The 18,438-nt window shown below is 39.7% G+C and overlaps 1 protein-coding gene and 1 pseudogene across 1 annotated transcript; both read left to right on the forward strand.

Moving 5' to 3' along the window:
• The first annotated feature begins 358 nt into the window (after positions 1 to 358).
• On the forward strand, positions 359 to 1,057 carry LOC126797027 (secreted RxLR effector protein 161-like). The gene has a single exon (XM_050523718.1). It carries the CDS (start codon positions 359 to 361, stop codon positions 1,055 to 1,057), a length of 699 nt encoding a protein of 232 aa, XP_050379675.1.
• Positions 1,058 to 17,064: 16,007 nt separating this feature from the next.
• LOC126797028 (NO-associated protein 1, chloroplastic/mitochondrial-like) lies at positions 17,065 to 18,425 on the forward strand (annotated as a pseudogene).
• The last annotated feature ends 13 nt before the right edge of the window (positions 18,426 to 18,438 follow it).

Consider the following 18,438-nt stretch of genomic DNA (forward strand, 5'->3'; position numbering starts at 1 on the left):
AAATCTAGTTGATGAGTGTGTTTATTTAAAAACAGTTGGAGAGCAATTTATTTTATTAGTACTATATGTTGATGATATACTTTTGGCTAGCAGCAATCTAAAACTGCTAAAAGATACCAAAAGCTTTCTGTCAAAGACTTTTGACATGAAAGATCTAGGTGAAGCATCATATGTACTAGGGATTGAGATTAAAAGAGATAGAGCACAAAAACTGTTGGGATTGTCCCAAGAGAATTACATTTCTAAAGTTCTGAAGAGATTTAGTATGGAACAGTGCTCTGGAGGAGAAGTTCCAATGTCTAAAGGTGACAAGCTCACAAAAGGTCAATAACCACAAACTGAAACTGAGAAGGAGAACATGAAGTCAAAGCCTTATGCAAGATTAGTTGGAAGCCTCATGTATGCTCAAGTTTGCACAAGACCTGACTTAGCTTTTGCAGTTGGGATGTTATCAAGGTTTCAATCTAATCCAGGTTATAAACACTGGGTTGCAGGGAAAAAGGTGTTGAGGTATCTACAGAAGACAAAGAATCACATGCTAGTTTACAGAAAAGTCAAGGATTTGAAGGTTATTGGATTTTCAGATTCTGATTTTGCAGGGAATTACCCTGATTCAAAGAAGTCCACTTGTGGATACGTATACATGCTAGCAGGAGGAGCTATTGCTTGGAAACCCATGAAGCAGGCATTGATCACAACCTCAACCATGCAAGCTGAGTACATAGCAGTATATGAAGCAGTGTGTAAAGGGGTATGGATAAGAAATTTTCTACACCAAACTCAAGTACTCAGTCACATTGTGGAAGACAAATTGGAAGCCTTTTGTGACAATGAGGCAGCTGTGTACTTCTGCAAGAACAATAAGAGATCTAGCAATTCCAAGCATATAGATTTAAAGTATTACAGTATTAGGGAAAGGGTTAAAAGGGGTGAGTTAGTGGTTCTAAGCATAGATACAAACTCACAACTAGCTGATCATTTCACAAAAGCATTACCAGTTAAAGTGTTCAAGAAACACATAGAGAGCATAGGCATTTTGCCTAACTTAGATGCTTGAGGTCAGTGGGAGCTAAGTCTAGTAGGAGCAAACTGAAATTTACAAGTTTTGAGTTCTTGTTTTAATTATCTTTGTGATAACAGTTTTCTTTGTTTTAAATAAAGTCTTGAGGTATTTCAGAATTGTTATGTCATGCTGCAGCTTTACATTAGTTTCTGAAAAACATACACAAATAAGTTACAGTTGTATATATACTTGCATATCAGATGACTTTAATCATGTCTAGCATGATGATATGGTTCAAGCAAGTTATAAAGTCATTGGTGTCCAGTTTATTGCTTGAAGTTCTGGTTTTAGAACATACGGTAGGACTTGATGTATATATATTCTATACTTGTTAATACACATTATATATATATCTCTCAATACTGAGGTTTTGGACATATGTATTTTGCAGGAGCTTATGTTGTAGCAAAGAAACTCTGCATTTTTGTTAAAATGTAACTCGTTTCTTGTTCTGCATAAGTAAATGCAAGGTGACCATGTTGTGATGGGATTTTTGATTCAATTGTTTCTGGCGCGCACTACAGTAGGTAGTATAGTTTCTGACATTACAGGAACTTGATTTTCATAAACCGGAAGTGATTGTCCAAGTGGGATATTGTTAGATCAATTGGACATATCACATATTATATGATTATCATGTTTAATGTCATAATCTATTTCTACATGGAAACAAAGATAGTATCAAATCTAGTTCTTAATGATTTCGTGTATTATATGATTATGGTAAGGAATCCTAATTTAAGTCTAGAAGCAAGACTACAAATCAATATTAATGCAGGAATCTAAATAAGATGACTTAACTTCCAAGATGTCTTTAATGGAAGGACTCTTAAGGGTTAAAGATTCTCTATATATAGATGGTAAACGTCCCTGTTATCACTACGAGTTATTTGCGTGAGTTTCTGTCCATTGAGAAAGCAGAGAGTAGTGACTAACAGAAGACCTTGCCTAGCACCTTGTGACTTCGGATTAATGCACAATGGATCACGGTGTCGTCGTTCATGAAGATGGTAAGTTAATCTCATTCACTAACTTAACGATTAGTTGTTATGCATATGATCTTTGGTTTTATACTCATATCATGTAATTTAATTTACAGAAAGATGTCCAATACTACTAATACAAACAATGACAATGAAAAAAGTACATAAGAAAAAATGATTGAAGGGTTTCTCTTACTTTTATTTTTTATAAATAATTGAGATTTTCTATTTTTTATAATAAACACAACCAAAAAATTTGCTTATAATAAATGTAATACCCGAAAACCATAGCAGAAGTTTATCATACTAATTATATTAAGGGATATATATATATACTTATTTATTTAAAAAAGGAAAGAGATAAAAACGAAAGGACTAGCATAGGAGGGGGATACCTCGACTCGGCTCGGCTCCTCTCTCTCTTTCTCTCTCTCTCTCTCTCTCCATAAAATTTATCATTGAGCACTGTCACCATGGACGGCATCGTTTTCTGTGGGAACTGATCTACAAGACCATGCCCAAAGGCTTTCTCATCTTCTGCTTTATAAAACCGCTCCCCGATTTTAGTGCTTGGTGTGTTTGAAATTATTTTGGGTTGGGATGTCATAATAAAAAATGTTATATAGAAAATTGTATTGGCATACATTAAGTCCCCCTTAATAGCACCCATGAGACGTTAGAGAACCAAACCAACCTAGATGCTTAAGGCACACTCGGGAGTAAAACAAATTATCACAGAACTGTGGACAGTGAAGCAACAAAACCGTAAGCTTGTAATTGAAAGACATTGTATACAAATTAATTAGTTACCATACCTTATTTTCTTAATCAACAAATTTTTTTTAATTTTTTTATAATTACAAAAAAATCTATAGAAGTCGATCGATATGAATTCTGTGGATTCACCTGCCCAAATACATATTTCTTTATTACCATACCCATTAATTAGTTACCATACCCATTGTATCACTTGCGGTGTCAGCTTCACTTGCCCAAATACGTATCTCTTTATTAGTGAACCTTAGTTCATGTTGGATCGCTTCTTTCCATTGGGCCAAAATTACTACGTTGCTATTTCTCAACGAAGTATGGTTCGATATGAAGACTCAATATCATACATCCTCATGTGGTTTTTTTTTGTAGAGATCTCTATATTTTCAAGGATTTGTTGTAACATATGAGGCGTCCCCCAATGATAACTAAAATCCAGGAAACTCCAATGAGACGGATTTAAGATTATGGATTAATGGATCCAATTGTGCCAAACTCGTTTTCTTTCTTTGATCGAGTATATATCGAACATAAGGTGGTCTGCCCCTCTTCCTTAGAGAGCCATGGCCTATGACACCATTAAGGCCACTTTATGGCGTCACCATGCCACCATAGACATGCCACCATCTATGGTGGCGATGCAATGCCCAATTCCTTTTGAGTGGCGTCATGTCCTCTTCTTAAGACATTGAACCTTGCAAGCATATATGCAGCTAATATTTGTGATCTCATCACTTTGTGTAATAGTGTGGATTAAGATGAGACACAGTGGGGACAAACCACAACAATTCATGTACTTGAACATTCTTTGTTCTTTTCTCCCTCTAACGACAAGAAGATTGTCTCATCAAAGTAATATTCCACATATTTAGTTGAAAAAGAGATCGCTTGTCAAGGTTGCAATATAGCGGACCATCTGGATGCTCATCTCCAATAAGAACACTTGTTCACATTAACTGGCTTCTTCATTATGTGATGTGGCGTCGCAATTTGACATGTAGATTAATCTAGTTGAGCTCAAGGATTGTAGATCCGTGTCAATCCTCGCGAGCTCAAGTATTTAGATCATTCGATGTTATAGATTGTAATTACTTTTACGATGATTATGGTGATAGCCAAGAACTAGTGAGTAAGAAGTTGAGTATGCAGAAATTACATTACTCTAAACGAAAATATTGGTGCGCATTAGCATTTACCAACATCAAGACTAGTACCTTAGTATTTTTCCGTGAGACCAAATGAGTTTGTAACTAGCATAAGTAACATTAGTTTTAGTAGTGAATGGTGTGATGACACGTGACCAGCGTGTCGACACATCAACCAACACCATAAATTATTTAAAGTGTCCACAAGTTGGTTGAATTAATCCACATAATTTTATTTGTTGGATTCAATCATGTGCCTTGCATAGGATGATCTCAATCTAAATTTCTTTAAGAGATCGATAAGCTTTGAATGATTCGCTTTACATACATAATCACAATGGATATAAGAAGCATAATATGATGTTAGTGCATATACTTGTGCATCAAATATTTCACGGTTTCGTCTTAGGGGAGCGAGGAAATATGGGAATCAAATCACATCTTCAATTCCTCCATAAAATTATATTTTAACGATTTTCACAATTCTTTATTTTTTGGTTCTTGCTTCTATTTATCTAAAATATGAGTGTCCTGGTGTAACTCCTCTAATATATATACACACATATCACGACCTGGGTATCCCAGTAAATCGTGTCAAAGCCCAAATATGTCAAAATCCTGAAGGTCAATTTCTTTTGATGTTGTTGGATTCATTAAGATTTCTTATATACTTGCTAAATGGACTAATGAACTTCCCTAATACTTAGTTACATTCGCAGTCATTAGAGATAGTGCAAAGGAAGTATCTCACTTATTTTTTTCACATGGAAAGTCGTTGACATAAATATTTAAAACGTATGATGGTTTGATTGTCTCTTGTTGGCTCTTGTTACATAAAGTACTAATGAAGTATATAATTAAGACATGAAAATGGAATATAAACCCAAATTCTTTAGAGTAATTTGATAGAATCGTAAAACGATATCTCCATTTCATAATGCATGTACATTTTGAATCCCGAAGGATTATATATTAGGGACCATTATTGATATTATTATTTATATCCACGGATATAGTACTATTATTCTTTAGTACTACTACTGTGGAGATCGCATGATGCATTTCTTTGCATTCAGTTATTCATGTCATACTAATATTTTGTGAAGTTACTTTATTTTATGCGGTACTTCGCAAAGTCAAAATATTAAAAATTGAACCGCGTATATCTCGATTAATATTCGAATATTCTCAATTCATTGAGAAAAATTCATAACTTTGGTTGTATGTCAACGATTGCATCAAGGTCTTATCCAATCCAAAAATACTTCAATATCGCAGTCTAATGAAATTTTAGGCACATATAATAGCCATTACAATTATATCTTGAAAAATTAGTGGCAGACTATAATCAAGGTCTGAAACTTTATTAATTGAGCTAGATTCTTATCGCTTGTTTTCAATTGATTCTTTTTAAATCATGTTGTTCGATATTAAATATACTTTTTCAAATTATCATACTCTCATCATTCTATATTCATTTCGTAATAAGATGTTTCATTGCTCATATCATGTCCCCTATACCTTTTGGTCACATGGTACATTGGTATCAATTGTCATTGATCAGTTTGTAGGAAACTATATGCTCATAGTAATTGCCCTCTGCTTTGGGGTTATTACTGCCGAATTATGCAAATTTCATTTTGGGAAATTTGTTTTGTCCTAAGAGACCTTATTTTGTCATTCAAGATTTTAATTACGCTTCCAAGCTATTTGTCGGAAACATGTTTGCATAATTTGATCATATTTGATCCTTAGCTGGTTTGCAGGGAGGTTAGTACTCAAATTCTTTAGAATCCAAGATATGTTGTGTTGGTTTAACCAACTGTAGATAGAGTACGAGACTTATTAGTGTAGAAGTCTAATTAAAACTTTAAATAGACATACACAAAAATTAAACATACCAAGATACATTATGGTCAATTTGGAATTGCATTATCATAGTAAAGTCATACAAGTTTGTCATTTCCAAGAAATACAAATTGGATTTCAAGACCAAAAATTCCAATGGTCGCATTTTTCAATGCTTCGTGAAACTATTTTATCACAGTAATATGTTTGTCCATTTTCATATCATGCTTATGAGATTTCATTATCATGGTTATACTTATGTCATATAACATGCTAAATAAAATAATTAACATGGGCATAGTATGTATAACAAGTACAACATAGTATTTAACATGGTTACATAATTCACAAAACTATGACAATTAGTGTACTTGTGCCAAAGACAATGTATAAATATAATGCTTAAAATGCAAATCATAGCATTACGATTTAATTATATGCTAAGTAATTAAATTAGAAAATAAAGTTAAATCTGCATAGCATATAATATGTCACAATATTCACAGAATACTTTACTCACGTAACATGTATAATCTCTTGTATATAAATTAAATTTAAATATAAAACTGCAACATTAATTTAGATCTTACTTGCATGTGATTTTGCCATATACACCGCATATTAGGCAGTTCTTGATTTCATAATTCTGTGTTTCTCGTTGCGTTGTTATTTAATAAATCACATACAAAAACAACGACATATTATGATTAGTCACTTTTAATCATTATAAATTGAATTTAAATTTACCATAAATAGTAAATTATAAATAGTGAACTAAGATTGTGGTCTGGTAATTTTGAGAATTACCTTTGCATTTTTACCGATATAAGAATTTTTTCTGTAAATTCACTTTTACATAGGGTAAAAAAACTTTTACCTAGGGACAAAATGACCCTGCCCCTTTCACCAAAAATCCTCTCAAGTAGGATCCAGGTATCCACCGTGATGTCCACTCCTTGAAGCAGCGCATCGAGCGGATTTGGGTGGCCGCCACCGTTTTGGGTTCCCGAGGCTCGGCTATGGTCGCCGTCGATTTGGAGTTGCCTACCGGAGCTGGGCTACAGGTCGCGTGTCACATGCTTGCACCATTGTGGATCTGCGATCCCGACAGATTGGGGTGACCAGCAACCGTAGATCTGTGCACCGGCCGGAAGAAAGAGACGTCGGGTCTTAAGCTGTCGTGCTGGACCGTTGGTTATGGGTTGGAAAACTATCAAGCATTGTATTCGAGATGAGTCGGATTTATGCAGGGCCGATGGATCTCGGCCTCGATGCAGCGTTGGCGACGGTGGTCTGAGACGAATATGGAATCGCAAAGATCAAGGCTGAGGTTGCATGAATTGGGGTAGGCGGCAACCGAAAAGACCACCACGATGCCGACTGGGAATCCCGATCAAGGCAGATCGGAGATTATCAGTGCCCTGAGGTAGAAAATTAATTCTACTGTGGCTTTGTCTTTTTCTGCAATTTTTTTCTACAGAAGAATTTTTCTGGAGTTTTTTGTTTGTTCTTCTTTGGCAAAAAAAACTCAAGGCAACATGCGGATACCGTATTGTAGGGAAAATGGAATGGTCGACTCATCTCATTGATAATCTCCTTTAGATAGGGGTCATGATTACAATAGAAGTAAATGGTAATTACAATGATAATTAAGACTACATAATGTTGATTGATCCGTTATGTCCGTTGATCATAAACGTCATTAACTCATTCCGTTATTTACTTTAACGAATGAACACTAATGATATTTTTCCTTCAACAATATGAAATATTTATGTTTTATCTTAAACTGATTTTTGGATTCTTTTGAAGGTATTGAATAAGAGTGTTAAATTAGTATGATATTAGTGTCTTTTATTTTTGAACTTTTTATCCATGATTCGGTACTAAATATTTGAACCCCCCCCCCCTCTCTAAAGATGAAATCATGGCTCCACCACTACCCCTTAAGTTAAGGGCTAAAAGACATTAAGTGAGGGCTAAAATAGCTCTTCATAATGTCTTTTAGCCATTTGAGTCCGTTTTGATTTCATTTGTTATTTAATAGGTTACTCACATCTTATTCTCATTATCAACTACATCTAATTTTTTTTAATTATAATTTTATATCAATACAATTAATTTTAAAAATTTAGTGATTAATACAATTAACTTTAATTTTGATGATTAATATAATTAATTTTTTTTAATTAATACAATTAATTTTTATTTTTATTGATTAGTATATTAATTTTAATTGATATGATTAATATAATTAATTTTAATTTTAATTGGTTAATATAATAAATTTTAATTTGATGATTACAATTAGGAATAGATTAACAAAATAATCTATGTGTATATATATATATATATATATCAACCTCACTATATTTCTCTATATTTCGATATATATATATATAGTTATTCGACATTTTTTCACAATATCATCACTTCATTTCTTTTTATTTTATTAAATATATAATATTACATCAAATATGGTTAAATGAGAGAAGTAAGAGGCATAAATAATTTTAATTGAAATATATAATAAAATGTTATAACTAATTTCTTAATTATGAAAATAACTTATTTACTTGAAATAAGAATCTAATACAAAAATATAATACTTAAACATATAATAACAACCTCAAATTTTAAAATATAATTTAGGACTAAAAATTTAGTCCTAACCCGTTAGACGTCTAATGTCACATCGATGAATAATTTCACTTTTCAGGGCTAAAATTTTAACTATGAGGCTATTTTAACCTTTAGGGTCGGAGATGGAGTAACGCGCTGCAATTCTGCCAACTGCATGCCTTGTCCATCAGCTGTGCTTGCCCCACTTTTTCCAACTGCAGTGTTTAAAGTAGCTCCGCTGGAAAAGCTTCTTCTCTAACCAACACCAAAGTTCTGATGACTACCAAGGATAGAATTATGACCGGACCCTAAACCAGCAACATAATTCAATCTTACTTGGGGACCATGGAGCTCTTGCCCCACCAAGGAATGGATGGCACTATCGACAAAGGCTTTTCCTTTCAAGGCTTCTTGAGTTCCCATTGACAATGTGCATCTTATTGCGTGATAGATAGGCAGTCTGCCTAAATAGAGCTCTAGCTCTAGTTAAAAGAGGAATTGCAATCCCCTTGTTCGGGAAATGGGTTTTGATTAATGGGAGTGTGGCGTTAGTTGATTGTTGGAGGACTGTTAGTTAGGCGAGTGGGTTTTTCTTTTAGAAAGGGAAGGGATAAGGTCGCGTGAAGACCTGGGTTCAGTTGTTCGCTCCCCAGATTCCAAAGTTTCACCCAACACTTCCATTTACAGACAATAATCATCATGTTTTCACAACCCAAGAAGCCCGACGGTATCGCCGTCCTCCAACGACGTTGTGGCAGCGCATGGGTACCATTCGACTTGCATCTCCATCGGCGACATCGCTATGATTTTGGTGTGTCCATTGGTTGATTGTGGGAGAGAATCAACGACCTCAAGTTCGGTAGCTACGCCGGTCCTTTGACTTTGGTGCTTGCGTAGCGTTGACCACCGCACCAAAACCTTCCTGCGATCTCGTGACATCATTGATTTCTTCCATACTTTGTCTCTGAATTGAAATTCAAAGATGATTTCTTTGTTCTTCGAGTTTCAATCGGAAACTGAGTTTCTCTATGTTTGATGTTAAACCCTAAATCAGTTTAAGTTTTGTACATATGTTCTTTGGAGTGACTGGGTTTTGATCTTATTGTTTGTTAAATATTATTTTTGAGGATGATAATTGAGAAGAGAAGCGGGAAGAACACAAATGAAGAGAGAGAGAGAGAGAGAGAGAGAGAGAGAGAGAGGATATGCACTTGTTAAATTGGCATGCAGCAAACTACTGCTTGTGCCCATGCTCTAGTGGAGCACAGAATACTGTCACGAGCTTACTCTTTTGCTATGCAACTCGTGCGGTATAAGCAACTCCCTTATGTTAAGTCAGTCTTACTCTCGCAAACGCTCTGCTAGAACAATTGAAAGGCAAAGAAGAATATCTCGAAAGAGAACTTATATTGAACAAAGAAAGAACTTACAAGTATGCTTGATAGCTTGTTTCTTGCTTGATTGCTTGACGGAGCAAAAAATGAGAGGGGTGCCTTGCTATTTATAGGCCTCCTCATCCTACTTGGCTAGTTCTAGAGATTTCTAGGACTATGTACAATGTAGATGACTCTAGAGAGTTCTATACAATTCTACATAACTCTAAGATGAACCTTCAGTGTTCCAGAGAATTCTTGAGTGGTCTAGTTCACCTAGCCTCTCCAAGGTTCTAGAGATATCCGGAAATATCCCAAGGCTTCTTGAGACTTCTAACGCCTTCTAGGATCTTCCAAAGTGTTCCGACATGTTCCGGATCCGTCTAGAATGCTCAAGGTAAAATTTGGCTTAAGTTGGCGGGATGTGACATTCTCCCCCACCAAATCCCGCGATGCCCTCATTGCGCCTCGTTGTATTTTTGGATCTTGTCCTTGAACTACCAAAGCGTATCCTCAGACTCCCAGCTTGCTTCCGTATCGGGCAGACCTCTCAACTTGATGAGGTACTCTTTGTAACTTGGCACACCTCGACGTCGAATGACCCAATCTGTGAGTACTTCATCGACTTCCTTGTCGAAGTTGGTGATCACCGTCGTAGGTGCCCGATGCGATATCCCTCTCGATGGGTCTTCCTCGTCCTCATTGTAAGGCTTTAACATACTCACATGGAAGACCGGATGTATCTTTAACTTGGGTGGGAGGTTGAGCTTGTATGAAACTTTGCTTATGCGTTTGATAACTTCAAACGACCCTTCATATCTGCGGATCAAGCCCTTGTGCACCTTTCTAAAGGCCTTGAACTGCTGCGGCAAGAGTTTCACAAGTACAAGGTCGCCTTCCTTGAACTCGACATGCCTCCTCTTCTTGTCCGCCCACTTCTTCATCCTCTTGGCAGCCTTGTGCAACGCCGCTCGAGCTAACTCCGCTCGCTCGTGCCATGACTTGGCAAACTTGAACGCGGCTGGACTCTTCCCTTCATAGTGAGTGGCAAGGGATATAGGGGTTGTAGGCTGCTGTCCCAACACAATTTCAAAAGGACTCTTATTGGTGGCCTCACTTTGCTGCAAGTTATAAGAAAACTGCGCCATATCTAGAAGCTTGGCCCAATCCTTTTGATTGGCACTTACATAGTGCCGCAAGTATAGCTCCAAGAGAGCATTGACGCGTTCCGTTTGACCGTTGCTTTGTGGATGGAAGCTTGTTGAAAAGTTCAAGTCCGTCCCTAGCATCTTGAACAGCTCCGTCCAAAATCTCCCCGTGAAGCGCGAGTCTCTATCGCTGACAATGTTCCTTGGAACTCCCCAAAGCTTGACTACATTGCGTAGGAATAGCCTTGCTGTCTCCTCCGCGGTGTAGTCAGTTGATGCGGCCATGAAGGTTGCATACTTGCTAAATCTGTCCACCACCACAATGATGCTCCCAAACTATTCGGACTTCGGCAGGCAAGTGATGAAGTCCATAGAGACACTCTCCCATGGTCTCTCGGGTATGGGTAAGGGGTCAAGCAAGCCCCCCGGCTGCTGCTGGACTACTTTGTCTTGTTGGCAAACTAGACATGTCCGCACATACTCTTCGACCCCGTCTCGCATCCTAGGCCAATAATACATGGACTTTAACAAGGCAAGTGTGCGTTTCATACCTGGGTGGCCGGCCCATTTGGAATCATGGCATTCCTTGGTTAGCTCCCTTCGTAAGCTACCCCACTTCGGTACGTAGATGCGGCGGCCTCTCGTGTAGATAAGGTCGTTGTCTAGCCAAAACCTCCGGGTTTTTCCTTCCTTGACTAAGGTGATGAGGCTTTGTGCTTGAGGGTCTACCCTTAGTCCCTCCTTGATCTTATTTAGCAATGGGCTAGTGACTTGCGAAATGCTTGCAAACTCCACCTTGCGGCTTAGTGCATCCGCCACCACGTTCGCCTTCCCGGGCTTGTACTCCATGGTGTAGTCAAATTCCGCCAAGAAGTCTTGCCACCTTGCTTGCTTTGGACTTAGCTTCTTTTGAGTTTGGAAGTAGCTTGTTGCTACATTGTCGGTTATGATAACAAACTTTGTCCCAAGCAAGTAATGTCGCCACACTCGAAGGCAATGGATGATGGCCGTCATCTCCTTCTCTTGCATGGTGTAGTGCCGCTCCGTGTCATTGAGCTTCCGACTCTCATAAGCAATTGGATGCCCCTCTTGCATGAGAACTCCACCGATGGCAAAGTCGGAAGCATCGGTGTGCACTTCGTATGGCTTGGAGTGGTCCGGTAGGCTAAGTACGAGCTCCTCGCATATTGCCTTCTTCAAGTCTTCAAAGGCTTCTTGACACTCTGTTGTCCATTCCCATGCCTTGTTCTTCTTGAGAAGGTCGGTTAAAGGTGCAGCCCTCGCCGAGTATCCCTTGATAAAACGGCGATAATAGTTAATTAGCCCAAGAAAAGATCTTAGTTCATGTACCTTAGTGGGTGGCTCCCATTCTTGGATGGAATGCACCTTGCAATCCTCCATCATAAGCTTGCCGTCCTAGATCTTGTGCCCCAAGAACGACACCTCCGGCTTCGCGAATGAGCATTTCTCCATCTTAATGTATAGCTGGTTTTCCCGCAAAACCTTAAGCACTTCCCGCAAATGCTCCACATGCTCTCGCATGGTCTTGCTATACACCACTATGTCATCCAAGTAGACGACCACAAACCGATCCAAGTAGGGGTGGAACAATTTGTTCATCAAGGTGCAAAATGTCGCCGGTGCATTAGCTAGACCGAAAGGCATGACCAAGAATTCATAAGATCCATACCTTGTGATGCATGCGGTCTTCGGCTCATCTCCTTCCGCAATGCGTACTTGGTAGTACCCCAAACGAAGGTCTAACTTTGAGAAGTAGCGTGCATGACCCAATTGATCAAAGAGATCGGCAATGAGAGGGATATGGTACTTGTTCTTTACCATGATCTTGTTGAGCGCCCTATAGTCGATGCACATGCGTAGAGATCCGTCCTTCTTCTTTTGGAATAAGACCGGGGCACCGAACGGGGCTTTCGAAGGTCTAATGAACCCCGCGTCCAAAAGTTCCTTCAATTGCCTCCTTACCTCCGCTAACTCGGGAGGCGCCATGCGGTATGCGCCCATGGCGGGTGGTTTTGTCCCTGGTTCCAACTCTATCTCATGGTCGATCTCTCTCCTTGGGGGTAGTCTCTTGGGCAGCTCCGTGGGCGATACATCCTTGAACTCTTCAAAAACTGCTACTACCTCCTTGGGCATGTCATCTTGTGGCATTGGCTCCGCATCATCAAACTCGCTAAGGATGGCCAAGTAGCTTTCCTCTTCCCTCTTGATGCCTTTCTTGAATTGCAATACCGACAAGACCTTGATGTCTTGCTTTGCTCCTCGGGTTGTTGGTACCACACACGACCTCTCGCCATCCATAATGCATAAGCTATTGGCGAATGGCACGGGGAATGCCTTGACTTGATTGTGAAACTCCAACCCAAGACTACCTTGTAGTCATCCATCGGTACAATCGAGAAATCTAGGTTCCCACACCAAGCTCCCACGCTTGTTTTGACTCCTCGAGCTACTCCTTGTATTGGGAGGGCAGGTGAGTTAACCGCCTTAATGGAACCTCCTCCATTTGTTGCCTTAGGTCCAAGCTTGCGTGCCTCTTCAACGGAAATAAAGTTGTGGGTTACTCCCGTGTCGAGCATTGCCGTTGTTGGCTTCCCACTTATGATGATATCCGTGAAGAGCAAACCTTTGGCTTGGACCTTGGGTGTTGAGTGGATAGCATTAAACACCTGCAAAGATCCCAAGTGTGCACCTCCATTGCCACACTCGGCTTCACTCTCGCCTTGATGACTTCCTAGGAGTGCGCTTAGAGCTCTCCTTTGTGGGCAATGCCTAGCTCAATGCGGACCATCGCATAACAAGCACTTGTTGTCATTAGGCTTGTCCCAGCTCCGCATGTCCCGTTGCTTGCCTTTATCCTTGAATCTTGCCGAGTAGCTCTCTCGGTGTGGCTCCTCCTTGCGTTGGACTTTGTCTCCCCCACCTTTGGCATAGTTGCTCTTTTTCTCTTTTGGCTTGGTGTACTCCCTTGTACTTGAGAAATCAACTAAGCCCTCGGCCACGGCTATGGCGCTAGCAAGGTCTTGCACTCCACGTCGCCTTAGTTCTGTCTTGGCCCATGATTGGAGACCATCCATGAAGTTAAAGAGAGCATCTTGTCGGATAAGTCGAGGATCTCAAGCACCAAGTTAGTGAATTCTCTAATATATTCACGAATAGGCCCAGTGTGCTTGAGCCTTTGCAAGCGAGCTCTTGCCTCATCCTCAGCATTCTCGGGATAAAATTGCTTCTTGAGTTCTTTAACAAAGTCATCAAAGGTAGAGATGGTGCACATACCTCTTTCGACATCTCCTTGCCTTCTCCTCCACCACAACATGGCGGTGTCGGTGAGATAAAGAGTCGCGGTCTTTATCTTGGCATCCTCCTCCATGATGCCTACGGCCCCAAAGTATTGATCTAGCCCCCATAAGAAGTTGTCTACTTCTCGACCGTTGTGCATGCCTCTGAAGCTCTTTGGCTTTGGCACCTCGATCCGCTTGGCCTCCACGCCACTGTTGGTGCTAGCCCCCGCGGCTAGTGCGCGCTTGCATAGGGCAAGATCTGCCTGCATTGCCTCTATGCGTGCAGAATCTGCCTGCATCTCCTCCATGCGTGCAAGCATGCTATTGTGCTCCATTTCTTGCACCTCACGCATCCGGGCGAGTTCCCCCATGAACTCCTCGCGAACCTTGTCAATCTCTCCCCGCAAGGACTCCTCTAGCTTGAGCATCATGCCCTTGATCGCAATGTGGATTGCGGCGTCCTCCGCCTCCAAGTCTTCCACCTGGGCTCCCATGCCACTCACGCTCTCTTCTACTTGAGATAGTCGTGAGTCGATTGCAGCTAACATGTCCTTCACCCGTTCCTTCTTTGGAACCGTCGGGTTGACAAGTTCTTCATGACCATTCTCTTGCGTGTCGTCGGAAACACTACCAACAAGATTGCCATTCTTTGCCATTGTGTCGAGCTAGCCTCTTGATCGAACTTCGGCTCTGATACCAACTGTCACGAGCTTACTCTTTTGCTATGCAACTCGTGTGGCCTTAGCAACTCCCTTATGCTAAGTCAGCCTTACTCTCACAAACGCCCTGCTAGAACAATTGAAAGGCAAAGAAGAATATCTCGAAAGAGAACTTATATTGAACAAAGAAAGAACTTACAAGTATGCTTGATAGCTTGCTTCTTGCTTGATTGCTTGATGGAGCAAATGAGAGGGGTGTCTTACTATTTATAGGCCTCCTCATCCTACTTGGCTAGTTCTAGAGATTTCTAGGACTATGTACAATGTAGATGACTCTAGAGAGTTCTATACAATTCTACATAACTCTAAGATGAACATTGAGTGTTCTAGAGAATTCTTGAGTGGTCTAGTTCACCTAGCCTCTCCAAGGTTCTAGAGATATCCGGAAATGTCCCAAGACTTCTTGAGACTTCTAACGCCTTCTAGGATCTTCCAAAGTGTTCCGCCATGTTCCGGATCCGTCTAAAATGCTCAAGGTAAAATTTGACTTAAGTTGGCGGGATGTGACAATACGCTCTCCTTGCCCAAAAGGCACGAATATCCATTATCCAAAATCAGAAGAGAATAGAGAAAAAAGGCAAATGATTGAAGATAATTACCCGAATATAAAAACCAAAAATAGTGTTGAATTAGCAGGATGAGGAGAAAAGAAGCCAAGAAAGTATGGATAAGCTTGGCCAGTTTATCTTGTGGAGACAGGGGACCACACAATCAAGTCCGTATACAACTACAAAAGGCCGCATAAACCACAAGGGTGTAAAACAACTTGCGACTTGTCCACCCCTACCATTTCCTCTCCTGCGTCGTCAAGTCGTCTCTGTACTTTTCCCACTGTGTATCCAAACCAAAGGAAAGAGGAGAAGGGAGAAGCAGATCATGCCATCTATAAATCTCCAATACAAATTTGTGAGATGGGAAATAGCTCTACAACACTGGCTATGGTACACACCCTACTTTGTGTCCTTGCACAATCCGTAGTAAATCATTGAAGTGTGTACCAAACAATGCACATGGACTTCCACTCATTACCTTCCTAATTTTGATGAACGAACTAAAAGGTCTCTTGCTTCTTCTTTTTTTTGGAATAGAAAAGGTCTCTTGCTTTTACTAGTATGAAAAAAGAAAAAAGAAAAAAGAGTGATTAGTTAATGCGAAGTGTGTACGTAAATGTTCTCATTGGCCCCTTTAGAGAAACGCCGGCTCCTCTATCGACCTATGCCCCGGCAATATAATAAGGACATCAATCTACAACGGTTTCGCACTTACATTTTAGATCATGGATGCTTACGCGTGGGTTTCATCCCTTCGTTTTATTTGGTTCTTAAGAACTACATATGGTTCTCGGTCATCTCTCATAAGTCACCTCTCCTTTGTGGCTTGGATTTCCATGGTGGAATTTAAAGTGCTATTTCGGTCTATATATGAGTGAGATATAGGTTTCCTCTCACTATTATAGTTGCGCATTGGATCGAGTTGGAGAGCCATGCATTTTGCAATTAGTAGTTTTTTGGACCTTGCTATTAAACTTTGTAATTATGTTTATTACAAATTAATGAATTTTGCATTTCTGAACAAACATAGTTAACAAGAATAGAACCTAGGAGGAGCTAATAATGATTAATGACTTGTTGAAAAAAACAAATTATGCTCAATGACTTTGAACATCTCATATGCCCAGGGTTGCATAAGTATAAATCTCTACTACTATAAAGCGGACAATCAAAAATTTTACCAAAATGTGAATTGCCGAAATTGCTTATCTATTTTCCTAACTGATAAATAGATAGACAGAAGTATAACCGTTAATTTTCCTCAATTGAATAAATAAATAATATTTTTTTCAAAAATTAATTACCCACTCTTTTACACACAATAGGGTGTGAGCAGTTTCTAATTTAATATAAGAGGCTCAAAACTTAAGAAAAGAAAAGGCACATTGAGATTTACTTGTTTATGAATTTGTAAACTTACTTAGATCCATAGAAAATAAATACATTGAAGACAAAAAAAACCCGACAAAAAAAGGGGGGTTTACTTTTTTCAATTAGATTTCAACTGTAAAAATTTAGTTACAACTATATCCCGTAAAGGAAATGAGACCTAAGAAGCACGGAAGCTTGCCTGCAGTCGCGCTTCGCGCTTCTGAAGCGGAAGCGAATCGGAAACGCGCCGGAAGCGGGCGAAGCGGTTGGAAGCGCGATTCCGAGAAAAAAGATGGTTTGGAAGCGATATGGAAGCGCGAGCTTCCAAATTGGAAGCGTCAAATAGGCTGGAAGGAAGCGTGGGCAATTGGGAAGGGTGGAAGCATCATCAACCAAATCCTCCTAAACCCATCAACGCCCACAACTACCCCACTCTCATCCTCTGCCTCTCTCGGAGCCTCGCTCACCCGAACCCGAAGGCACCGGCGACCGTTATCTCGATAGCCGCCGCTCCGACGACGCCGCCAAGCTCCTCCTTAAGGAAAAGAAGAAGAAGGGGCTTAAAGAGAAGCCGCTGAAGCTCTCCACCGCGGTCGCTTACTGCTACGGCTGTGGAGCTCCGTTACAGACTTCGGGTTATTCTGACCCGTGACTTATGCGTTTTGGTATACACTGCGTTCAATTTTGATATACTGTTTCGTAATTTCGCTCCAGTTTTGGCTTTGATAGAATCAAATGTGGAAATGTAGTTTAGGTTTATTGTGTATTTTGATGTGCAGAAGAAGAAGCACCACCAGCTTAGGACTCTGATATGTGGAAGATGCAAGCTGCTTTCTCATGGCCACATGATAACTGCCGTGGGCGGGAACAACGGTTATTCTGGCGGGAAACAGTTCATCATGGCGGAGCAGCTCCGGGAGAAGCTCTCGCATTTGCTCTACGAGAGAGCCTTGATAGTGAAATTGGTATACTCTACTTGCTGGCATTTTGTTTCGAGTGAGTTGTGTTGAGCAATGTTGGTTATTTTTTTAAATGGATATTGGAATGTAGGTTGATATTGTGGACTTCAACAGTAGTTTTTTTTTTTGCTCGTGTGCGTGATTTGGCCGGTGCGAACCCTATAATGTTAGTGATTACTAAGGTACTAAGATGGTGATTAGTACTTAATGTGGCGTTGATGAATGCAGCTTTCTAATTGGAGTTTGTAATGACATATTGATTTGCTTCCGAAAGGGACTGATTTTAATTGTATTGGTGATTGGGTTTTGGAGGCCACTGTAAAGAAGAAGCTTAAGTAAGATTTGTTACCTTGGCCATGCTTTTACTAATGCATATAGTTTCAATCTGAAAAGTGTCTGTGTCTGCTTGTTGGCAGTGTTATGAGTGTTCATCTGATGAGTTCGAGGTCTTTGGTTGGAGTAGCTGGAGTTGCATCAGAGATTCAAAAGGAAAAGAAGGTATTTTGTTCCAAGTTAATGTGCATCTGCATTATGAAATTCAATAACTTGACTAAAGCCATTGATATCAGTTAAATAATTATGGCCA

This window comes from Argentina anserina, chromosome 6, assembly GCF_933775445.1.
Source record: "Argentina anserina chromosome 6, drPotAnse1.1, whole genome shotgun sequence".
Lineage (NCBI taxonomy): Eukaryota > Viridiplantae > Streptophyta > Magnoliopsida > Rosales > Rosaceae > Argentina > Argentina anserina.

Excerpts from the sequence above, each read along its gene's own strand:
- LOC126797027 (XM_050523718.1), top strand. The coding sequence starts at position 359 with ATGAAGTCAAAGCCTTATGCAAGATTAGTTGGAAGCCTCATGTATGCT.